The sequence below is a fragment of the Sminthopsis crassicaudata genome, chromosome 6 (assembly GCF_048593235.1).
Source record: "Sminthopsis crassicaudata isolate SCR6 chromosome 6, ASM4859323v1, whole genome shotgun sequence".
NCBI classification, from domain to species: Eukaryota; Metazoa; Chordata; class Mammalia; order Dasyuromorphia; family Dasyuridae; genus Sminthopsis; species Sminthopsis crassicaudata.
In genome coordinates, this window is record NC_133622.1 from 256,390,661 (window position 1) to 256,401,814 (window position 11,154).

General features: G+C 59.7%; 1 protein-coding gene across 7 annotated transcripts in view; it reads left to right on the forward strand.

The window, feature by feature from the left end:
• The window catches only part of IGF2 (insulin like growth factor 2), a 25,361-nt gene continuing 14,207 nt past the window's right edge, over positions 1-11,154 (forward strand). Inside the window, exons 1-2 of one of the 7 annotated variants that reach the window (XM_074274899.1) lie at positions 1-79; positions 4,348-4,542. Coding sequence is in view for 1 of the 7 variants with exons in the window: in XM_074274897.1 (XP_074130998.1) it covers positions 8,867-8,992 (126 nt within the window). In the remaining 6 variants the exon portion in view is untranslated. Of the gene's footprint in view, positions 80-3,701; positions 3,859-4,347; positions 4,543-4,696; positions 4,720-5,117; positions 5,201-7,894; positions 8,993-9,886; positions 9,965-11,154 lie in introns of those variants that run through there. The other 6 variants (XM_074274900.1, XM_074274904.1, XM_074274903.1 and 3 more) reach the window with 6 other exon arrangements.

Below are 11,154 nucleotides of genomic sequence, written 5' to 3' on the forward strand. Positions count from 1 at the left end.
CCAGCTGCAGGAAGACCCTTGAGACACTGCACATAAGGCCACTAGGACTTGAGTCCTGGAGACTTGGGGAGGCTTGAAGGTGAGCAGGGGGCCCTCTGGGAAAGGAACCATTGGCAACTACCTGCCCACACATCCCACACCTGGGAAAGGCCTTCCACCGGGCCTGCCCCTTTCTTCCTAGCTTTGCTTTAATCTCTGGCAACAGTTACCACAGAGACTTGGGTATCTTTTGGGGTTGTTTCTGAGCTTCTCCACATGGCTCACCTGTGTGGGAGGAGGAAGGGGAAGTGGTACAACTGAGGGAATGGAACCTCTGCGGTGGAAGGAACCTTCCTGTGGGGGCAGGGCAGGGGGCTAGCATCCTCTTTTCTAAGCAGGAGGAATTCGTGAAAGTTTGGAGACCAGAGTCTCTGGGACTGGAGGAAAATCTGGGAGACAAGAAAGGGACAGGAGGTCAAAATGTGGGGACAGGAAGGGAAGAGAAAAGGCTTCGAGAAAGGTCACTCACAAAGCACGGAGTAAATGCCCATTATGTGCCAGGAACCACACTAAGTGTCGTGAAGGGCAAGAATGAGAAGAGGGGAAAAAAAGGGCAGAAAGTCTGGAGAGGGGAAGAAGTAGAGAACAAAAGAAAGGGAAGGAAGGATAAGAGAGAAGGTTGTGATGGGCAGAAGGAGAGGAAGTCAAAGGGGACAAGACAATGGAGAAAGTGAAGCTTTGTGGAGGGGGTCGGCAGAGAGGTACAGAGTCAGAGATGAAAGGAAAAAGGGAGAAATGGGAGAGAGGAGGAGGAAGAGGAGGAAGAAGAAGAAGAAGAAGAAGAAGAAGAAGAAGAAGAAGAAGAAGAAGAAGAAGAAGAAGAAGAAGAAGAAGAAGAAGAAGAAGAAGAAGAAGAAGAAGAAGAAGAAGAAGAAAAGAAAAAAGAAGAGAAAGAAGAAAGAGAAGAAAAGAAAGAAGAAAGAGAAGAAAAGAAAAAAGAGGAAAAGGAGGAAGGAGAAGGAGGAAGAAGAGGAGGAGAAGAGGAGAGGAAAAAGGGAGGGAGAGGAAAGTAAGGAAGGGGAGAGAAGAGGAAAGAGAGGAGAGAGGGAGAAAGACAGACAGACAGACAGGTAAACAGAGTGGAATGGGAAAGAGGAATGAGATGGGGAAGAGAGAGGAGAGGAGGAAAGACATTCAGAGGAGGGGAATAGGAAAGGGAGAGGGAAAAGCGTGGGGAGGGGGCAAAGAATGGGAGAGAGAAAGACAGTTTGAGACAGAGATATAGAGATAGGGTGGGATAAGAAAGGGCAAGACAAAGAGGAGGAAAGGGAGACAGAGGGAAGGAAGAATAAGAGAGGGAGGGTGAAGGACAAAGGGAGAGAGAGAAAAAACCAGGGAGGAAATGGAAGAGAGAGAAACTGTCACAGAAAGGGAAGACAAAGATAGGGAGGGAGAAGGTAATGGGAGAGGGAGGAGAGGAGAGAGAGAGAAAAAGAGCGAGCCCTGCTTGACCCCGTGTTGCTGCGGCCTTCCCAGGCTGGGGCAGCGCGCAGGGAGTTCCCCGACCATCCTGTACTCTCGGGGCGCCCCCGCGCCTCCCGCTCCCCACTCCCCAGCCTGGCTTTCGAAGGCTTGCTCGGCAAGACCGAGGGGCACTAGCTGGGCGGTGGCTCGGAGTTCCTCCCGCGACTCGCGAGCTAGGTTCTGGTTTCTGGGGTTCAGGGCAAGTCCTAATGGGCAAGAGAAGCTGGCCCAGGTGCCCCCAATCTTCGGGACTGGCTGCTGAGAAGACCCGAAAGACAATGCTAGAACCTGGAGTGGGTGAGGGGGAAGCTCCCCACTTCGCGCAGCGCTTTGGGGCTCGGGCTCCAGTTTGTGTCCCCACACTACGAGGCAATCTCAGGCCCTTCACCCCCGGCGTGGCCGCCCCCAGCCGCCCGGTCCCGCAGGACGAAGGGAGCGCGCCTCCGAGGCCGCGTGGGCTCCGAGCGCCGATCCAGGCAGTGGCGCAGGGCGGCGGGCGCGGCATATTCCGGACCCCTGGCCGCGGGGGGAAGGGGCTCCCGAGGAAACTGCCCGCAAGGGGCGAACTGCCCCCCGCGCCCAGGTCCCGTCCCAAGCCCCCGGCTGCCCGTTTCGGCCTGTTGGGGGCCCAGTCCCTTAGTGCTCCTCCCGGATCCCGGGCAGCTCCCTCCCCGGCGCACGATCCCGGGCAGCAACTTCCCGGCGCACTCTGCGCCCGAGCGGCCTCTGGGAACCAGCCGCCGCGCTGGTGCTCGGGGAGGGAGACCGCCGCAGGTAAGCCGGCCCCGAGCGGGCTGCCGGCTCCGGGGTTCCCCAAGAGTGTGACTGAAGGGAGAAGGGCCAAGAAGAGTTTGGAAAGAAGGCTGAAGCTGCGGGGTCTGCCGGGGGCTGTGCGGGGCTCCGTTCCCCTCCTCGGCTCCGAGATGCCTCCCCAGCCCGCTCACCCCCACGTAGATACCGCCCAGACTCCGGAGCCCCGGGGCCACTCGCTACTGTCCCTCTGCCAGCCCCTTAGGGGGTTCCCAAATCCCTAAGGATTTCCAGAGCTGGAGCTCCCCGGGGCCCAGTATCAGACCGTGACTCCTGTGTCAACCTCCCAGGCTCCCCCTTTCCCCATCCATGGATCTTCCCCAAGTGGGCTCAGCTCGAGTCTGGGGGCCCAGAGCAATGAGTGCGGAGGGGAGTGAGCAGGGCAAAACCAAGAGTCGGAGGTGACAAAAGGGGGGAAAGGCCGCCTAACTGGGGGAGCCGCTGAAGGGCTGGAAAGGAAAAGGCCCAAGTCGGGTCAGGGAATGGCCTTCTTTTCCAGGAAGGCAGAGGAGGGCAGGAGAGAGCCAGGCAGAGCGAGAAAGGGAACTAAAAAATTCCAGCAACGCCTAGAGCCAAGGCAGCTTTGGGGATCTTGGGGAAATCAAGGCAGCAAATTAGGGCAACACTGAGGGTTCCCAGCCTGCTGTAGCTATAGGAAGCTTCAGGAGAGGGCCAGGCCCAGGGGAAGGGAGTTCGAGTCTGGTCCTGGGGGGGGATTCATTTATTTTGGGTGAAGGCGCTGAGGCCCCGGGAAAAGAAGACTTAGGGCTGCTCTGATATCACTGTCCTCTTGTCTGCCTCCGAGGCCCCAGTAGAGGGCAGGATGATGAGTTTTGGGGGTGGAGATGGGGTGCGGGGATAAGCACCTCCTTGTAGCCCAGGGATCCCCAGATTCTATCTCGCCCTCCGTTCTGGGATTCTTTCCTTTGCTGGAGAGTCGTGACCCTTCAGCTTTTGGCTGCTCAGGAAACACTGAGGTTGCTTTGAGCTCTCAGCCACAGGGAGTCAAGCCCGACTCAGAGCCACAGCTCGAGGGAAAAAAGGGCTTTGGTAAGGAGCCCCGGGAGAGGGGAAGCGACTGGGGAATGTGTCTGGCCCCACGGGGTGCAGCCAGCGCCCACCTCCCGGGACAGGCAGAGCCTGGGGAGAAGGCCCAGTGCGGGCCGTGCCTCAGGAGCAGATTTAGCAGATTTAGCAGATGCCGGGGGAAGGAATGAAAAGGAAGTGTGGCCCAGCACCGGGCAGATGCAGTGAGATGGGGGGGGGGGTCGGAGAGGGAAGTCTCTGCGAGCAGGGTCCTGTGGGAGACCTGGGAGAAGCTGGAGGAAGGGGAACGTCCCTGTGAGGGAGCGCAGTTCCCGTGGGAACGCAGGGAGTACATCTCCAAGCAGACACTGGCCCTGCCCTCCCCAGAACCGAGCTGTGCTTGAGACATTTGGGGTACGGCTTTCCACAGGAGCAAGCCTAGGCTAGTGCCCGACCCTTCTGTGTGGCCCACAGCCCTCCCTGGAGATAGGCGGCCCTGCAGCCCTGTCCAAGGCAAAGGTGGGGACGGGAGAAACTGACTGGGGGGGAAGTAGAGGCAGGGATGGGGAGGGGGTGAAGCCAGATATTCTCGGAGCGGGACATTGGCTTGACTGAGTGCCCCGCCGAGATCCAAAAAGAGGCAACCGGCTCGGGCTCTCCTGGGTGGAAAATGAGCTGCGTTTTATGGGGGAGTCACCTTCTCCCTTGGAGACGTGTCTACACAGCCGAGTCGCCAGAGCCCTTGCGTCAGTATCCCCCCCAGGGACCCGTGGTTCTAGCTTTGTGACCCCAGGGGCCTCAGCCTTCCCCTCAGGGAGCTCAGGGGCATCCTTATCTTCCAGGAGGACCCCAACTCCACCCTCAGCCAGAGCGCCATTCCCCAAGCGCTTTGCAGCCCTCCTTCCCACTCACTTCCATCCCGTACTCCAGACTCATTTCCATCCCCTGCTCCCCACTCATTTCCATTCCCTTCCTCAGACTCATTTCTATCTCCTGCCCCAATCCCAGCTGTTCGCGAGGCGCTTTTAGACACGACCTCAGGTTTGCCGCCGCAAAGGGAAAGTTCCGAGGCGCCCGGAGAGCCGCTGCGCGCTGCCCCCCTCCGCCCGGCCTCTGCCCCGCCGCCGCCGCCGCCGCCGGACCCGGCCGCCCGCTCCCGCCGCCAGCCCCCCAGCCTCCCCGGGAGAAGCCAGCGTGGCCCAGGTCAGTTACACAATCCCTAAGGTAACTTTGGCCCTGCTTTCGATCGCGGGCGCGGGGACTGCCTGTGCCTGGTTGAATATTTGCCTTGAAAGCGGAGCCTGGACTTTGCCCCGCTGCCCTTCCAGTCCATTTCCTCAGAAAGGCTCTTTTTGCGGAGGAGCAGGACGGCGTCCCGAGGTACCCCTTCCCCGCGGCACCCCCGGGGCCCCCCCGCGCTTCTCTCCCCAGGTCTTCTAGGATTTTCTGCAGGGATAACCCCCGACTCGCCCGCAGCCTCGCTTCTCTCTCTAGAGGTCAAGCCAGCGTGACCCCGGCCGCTCGAGGTGCCTGCGGCCAGGAGCCCCGGGGCTCCCCCGCCGGCCCCCCGCCCCCGGGACCCGAGCGCCGTCCGCGCAGCGAGGCGTGGATGGTCTCCGTCCCAAGCGGGCAGCCCGGCTCCCCAGCGCGCGCCTCGCCGCTCCCTGTCCCCTGTCCCCGAGCTGGGTCCCCGCGCCGCCCCTCCACAATTCGCACACACGCACACACGCACTCACACACTCACACACACATACACACATATTGCGCTCTTATTTGTCGCGGAGGAGGACAACGAAGCAGCAATTAAGCGTTCAAAGCTTGGCCAGGACAGCTCCTCGCCCCGACCTTCGCAGAATCTGGGGTATGCTTTTTCCTGGCTTGGGGGATAGCGGGGGCTCTGGCTGCGCAGGGATTCCCATAATTTCTGGGGGGCCCTTGTGTGCCGGAAGGCGGTCCTCCGCACCCCGGCAGCTTGTCCTCTCACCCCCCGGGGGCTTTCCTTTGTGTCTTCACTAAGAAGGGATTAGCTGGGGGCGCTCCCGGCGCTGGGGGGCTAAGGGGAGCGGGCAGTTTCATTTGATTGTCCGCAAAGCTTGTGTGCGTGTGGGGGTGACCCGCGTCATTTTCGGCCCGGTTCCTCTCCCCGCTCCAGCGGGGGACGCCCCGGCTCCCGGCTCCCAGCCTTCTCGGCTCGCCCGCTCAGTCCCGAAGCTGCACTTGTCCACCCTCCCGGCCGGTGGACCGAGGGTGGACGGTCCGGGCGGCGGCTGCAGCAGGTTCGGGCCATTATTTGGCTTCTCTCTGGAGGCCCCAAGCTGCCTCTTTCTCCGTCCCCCTCGTCGGCGTCGGGGAAATTGGCTGCGAGAGAAATCTCCGGGCTTCTTTTCTCTTGAGAAAAAGTTAGCGGCTGCTGCGCCCAGAGCTGGGGACCTTCGGAGCCCCTCGGGAGCAGCCCGGGGGGACTCCGGAGCTGGCCCTCGGAATTGCCGGAGGCCACGGAAGAAGGGGAGCGGTATCCCGCGTCCTCTTCCCTGCCGTGAGCCCGGTCACCCGGCCGACTCGGGTCTGCGCTCTCTGCGCGCTGCCCGGCTCCCCGACTTCGCGCCCCCGGACCATCTCGCCACCATACACAGGCACACGCCCCGCTTTGGCAGCTTAGGTGCCGAGCCCACAGCCACGCGGACAGAGCGGGGAGACGCGAGGCTCCGCTGGGAGGTTAGCGAGCGGCTGGGACTCTGCCTAGAACGCGCACGTTCACAAACAGGCAACCAGAGAAGGTAAGGCCAGAGGGTTGTGCTAGCTCCGGCGCGGCCATGGCTCTAACGCGTGCGCTTACCCTCCGGCGCCTCGGAAAGATTCCGGGCTGGCTGGCCTGGGGAGGACCAGAGGCACGCGGCTGGAGCTCCGGGGGCGCTCAAGCGGCCCGGGCTCTGGCGGCGCAAGAATCTCGCGTTTTAGGGAACCTTTGCTCCGCTCCAGCCTCCACCTGGATCATTCGGTCAGAAGCGGGTGGGGCGGCAGCGGGAGCAGCAGGAAGGACAGGTGGCGTCTGGGGGAGACGGGGCGCTCGGTGGTGGCTGCGCTAGCACCTTCCGGGCCGCGCCGGCCGCCCCTTCCGAGGCGAAAGATGGATTGGGGCTAGAGTGGGACAACTCCGCCGCCGATCCGGGCGGGGTGCGGGGTCGGGAGGGCAAATCCGGGGCTACAACTTAAAGTCGAGGGCAAATCCGGGGCTGCAACTTAAAGTTCAAGAGTTTTCTTGTGGGAAGAAGGCGCATCCTTTCCCCGAACGCTGAGCTGGGCGAGGCTCCCGAGTTTGGGCACCCAGGGACTGACCGAACTATTCCAAGTTTGTTAGCCCCCTCCTTCATACCCCATCATCTAGAGCCTCTAAGCTGAGCCGACGCTGCCAGCCCTCCAGCCAGCGCCACTACCCGCTGGCGACCTTTCTCGCCAGCTATCCCTGCTCCACCCTTCTCCAGAGAAGAGAAAAAGGAAAAGAAGGGGGAAAGAAAGGAAGGCAGAAAGGAAGGAACGTAGGGAGAAAGGAAGGAAGGAAGGAAGGTAGGAAGAAACAAAGGAAGGAAGGAAGGAAGGAAGGAAAGAAGGAAGGTAGGAAGAAAAAAAGAAGGAAGGAAGAAAAGAAGGTAGGAAGAAAAAAGGAAGAAAGGAAAAAAGGAAGGAAGAAAGGAAAGAAGGAAGAAAAGAATGGAAGGAAGGGAGTAAAAAGAAAGAAGGGAAAAAAGAAAAATGGAAAGATGGAAGGAAGAAAAGGGAGAGGAAAGTAAAAAGAAAAATGAGAGAGAAAGAAAGAAAAGAAAGATAAAGAAAAAAGAGGAAGAAAGGAAGAAAGAGAAAGACTAAACTTTGCGTTTTCAAATACGCTAAGGAAAAACCTTTGACAATTTCTTTCCTTCTCTCTTTGCTCTCTTTTTTTCTTCTCTACCCTATTCACCTTCCCTTCTTTCAGTTTTCTTTCTCTTTTTCCTTCCCTTCCTCTGTTCTGTCGCTTTTTCTTACTCTTTACTTTCCCATTCCCTTCTTATTTCCTAGTTCCCTAACTTATCTTCTCCTTTTTTTGTTTCCTTTTTCAGTTTTCCCCTTTCTCCCGCCTTTCCTTTCTTTCTTTTTCTTTCTTTTTCTTTCTCTCTTTCTTTTTTCTTTCTTTTCTTTCTTTCTCTCTCTCTCTCTCTCTCTCTCTTTCTTTCTCTTTTTCTTTCTTCCTCCCTTCTTTTCTGGGTCTTTCTTTTTTCTTTTTCTTTAGTTCTTTATTTATCCCCTTTCCTTTCTTTTCTTTTTCTTCTCTCCCTGCTTTCTTTTCCCCATTTCATTCCCATTTTTTATTTCTTTCATTTTTGTATTGTTTTATTTCTTGGCTTTCTTTACAAAATTCCTCTCCCCGCTTTTTTGCCCCCCCCCCAGCTCTGGGGGCCACCTCCCCTTGCCCCCTCCGCCCCCCCTCGTTGGCTCGGTTTTCGGGGCGGAGCCGGGGGGCGGAGCGAGATAACCCTCTTCCAAGCCATTGGGTCGGGCCTGCCGCCAGTAGTGACATCCAGCGATCGGAGCGGGTTCTCCCAAACCGTTATAAAAGCAAGGAGGGAGCACCGGTCTGTCTGTCTCCTCCTAGACGGAGCAGGTAGTCGGGGATCCGCAGCGTCGGCTCACCATCTTCGCGTCGCCGCCGCCCTTCCATCCCATCCGACGACGTGGGCGCTGCCCTCGCCTCACTTTCCATCCTGCAGGCGCGCCCGGCGCCCCTCCGTCCATCAGCGTCCTTCCCCTCTCCCCCCTCCCCTTCCCCCTCCTTTTTTTTTTTTTGCTGCTAATTGGGGCCTCTGTGCGGAACGCCAAACTGCCTTTTCCTTAACTACCTCAGCTTTCATCCCATTCCACCTCCCTTAAAGGGAAAAGGCAGGTTCCGCCTCCAGAGGTCTCATCTCCTTCCCCGCCCTCAGTCCGCCCCACGGTATCCCCCAAATTGCAGCCCAGTCTCTTTGGAGCCTGACTCCGGAGGCGGAGGATTCAGGCTCTCGGGGCGTCCCCCCGACGTGGGAGGCAGTTTGGTCCCCTTCTCTTGCCCTTAGCTTCAATCGCTTAGTCTTCCCTTCCCCGCCCCGTGCCCCCTTCGCCCTTTCACCCCGTTCTCCCTCCTAAGCGCCCCCCCGGTCCTCCCCGCCCCGCTCGTCCCGCCCCCGTCTGCCCGCACCCTCAGTCCTCGCCCTGTCTGTCTCTTTTTCTCTCTCCCCTCTGCCCCCTCTGGCTTCGCTCGCTCGCTCGCTCGCCGCTCTCGCTCACTCTCTGTCGCCCTTGCCCTGTCCTTCCGTCTGACTGTCCTCTGCTACTTCTGTCCACTGTTCTTAAAACCCTCTCCACTATCTCCCCAAACTCACCCAAAAACAACAAGTCAACCCGCCCCGCCCCAAAGCCCGTCCACTCGATAAAAAAAAAAAAAGACAAAAAAAAACCCGAACTACGCCCCCAATATAAAAAGCCAGAACCAGCCTGACCCGAATCCAAAATTAGACCAATGATGAGATTTCGTCAGCGAGGGAATATGGCAAGAGGAGTCGCTTCAGGGTTGGCGGACGCCAGCGTCAGCCCCCTCCAACAGTCCCGCAGCAAGGAGGTGGGGAGTAGCAGGAGCAGCTTTGAGGTAAGCCCCCCAGACGGCAGGCTGGCCGGCCCCGGGCCACGCGGCTGCTCCCCGGCCCCCGGAGCAGGCGGCCGGCCGACCGGCCCCTCCGTCCGGCTGTCTGGCCCCCGTCCCTTCCCCGCCGCGGGACTGGTGAGGCCCGGGGACTGGCCGCCTCGCGCGGAGGTCCTCGAAGAGACAGCTCGGGACCGACGGGGCGGCTGGGGGAACTCCCTTCCTTCTCGAAGGGCGTGAGTGCGCGCCCAGGGGCTCTCCCCCCTTTCTCCTGGCCGCCCTGAAGCTCTGGCTTCTTCTCGGGGTCTATCTCGGGCTCGCGGAAACTTGGGGCACACTCGGGAGGGGGCGAAAATCGGACCGCGTGAAGGACCTGCGGGAAGGGTGGGAGCGGGGGGGGGGGGAAGCTCCTTGTTGTGCGTAAACAGCTCCCCCTCAAACGTGTCTCGGGGCTGTAGTGCAATGCCAGGAGTGTCCGCAAGGGGACGCCCAAAGGGCGACCCAGTCTGGTCCGTAGGGGGCCCCCCCACATGAACAACAACCCCCCCACCTCCGCCATCTCTCTAAGTCCCGCTGGCTCCAACCCAGAGGTGTTGTTTGCACCCTAGGCGGTGAGGGATGGGGGCGGAGCTCCTGGAGAATATGAGTAAGATGACTGGGGGGGGGGCCTCAGTTCACGAGGCGACCCTAGTTTGCAGAAGTTCTTTTTGGGAGGGGCTCGAGGCTGGTATGAACCTCCCCCTTAGATGGGCGGGGCAGGGTGGGGCCAAGCTCGACTTTGGTGGTATTGAACAGGCAATTTGTAAGAACCCCTCCCCCGAAAATCTTGGGGAGGCGTGGGGGCTCGGGGGTCTGTTAGAGACTTAAGAGGCGTGGTCAGTGCCCGGGGGGCTGGAGGAGAGATGGCAGTCTGAGAGGAGGCTCCCAACTCGAGTTCGTGGGTTGCTAGTGTGAGAAGGGAGGAGCGAGGACCGAAAGGTAGGGGCAACTCTGGAAAGCTTCCCTCTAGACCTGAGACTTAGAGCTTAGCCCTGAAAGGGGTGGGGGACATAGAGAAGGGCGGGGCAGAGGAGGGAGCCGAAAAAAAGAGGCAGGGAGAAAGGGGGAGCAGAGGAGGGGCAAGCCCATCGATTGAAGAAAGGAGAAACTGAAGGCTGGGACCGATAGAAAGGGAGGGGATTAGAGACCAGATTTGGAGGGGGAGGGGGCGGGTAATCGGGAGAGAAAGAATTGAAAGGAGAAGGAATAGATCCAATGGGAAGCGGAGGGAGGAAGGAATCTACCTGCAGCTCCCCTCAGGAAAGAGAAGGTATCGAGGGGAGGGGCCCCTCGCCCTTCCCAGCCCCCTTAGAGCAAAATGAGCCCCCGCTAACTCTTGGCCTATTCCCGGATTGTGATGGGGGGGGGGGCTGGCAGTGACTGATGGAAAGTATGTGAGGAGGGGGCTGGCACTCCCTGAAATAGAGGATATGGGGAGGAGGGTGGAGTGACATTTGCTAAAATTGGGGGGGGGAGGAGAGGGGGAGCACTGGGGAGGAGCGAAGCAATGCAGCAGCCCAACTGGACGCTCTTTGGGACAACCCCCCCCGCCGCCTCCTCCAGGCACAGGTGAAAGCACTTCTGGAGGGTGGGGGTACTTGGGGGACATTTTCCTTCCTCCAATCCCTCTTCTCTCCACCCCCTCCAGCCCCTCCTCCCTCCAGCCCCTCCCCTTTTCCCTCCTCCCCTTTCCCCCCTTTCTCCTCCCTCCTTTCTTCTCCCCATCCCCCCCTTCCCTCTCTCTTCTCCCCTCCTCTACTCTCTCCCCTCTTTTTTTATGCAATGCAATCCCACGCAATGCAATAGATTTCAATGGAATCGAGAAGCCCACAAACATTTACGAAGTGCTTTCCGCTCTTAGTGAGAGCAGGTAGGGAGCCTCCCTCCTCCCTCCCTCGGTGGGACAGCCGAGAGCATCCCGGCTCCTCCTCCTCTAGCTGCCTCCCTCTCCCAGACTTTGCCCTGCGGGGCTCAGCTTTGGGAGGCGGCAGGCCCCCATAATCGGGCCTGCCCTCCTCCCCCAGCCCCGAGGCCGCCAGCGCCCCTCCCTCGCTGGCTGCGGGGGGCGGCCCGGCCGCGCTCCCGCGTGGCCGCCACCTCCGCCCTCCCCAGCACTTAGCCCTGGCTAA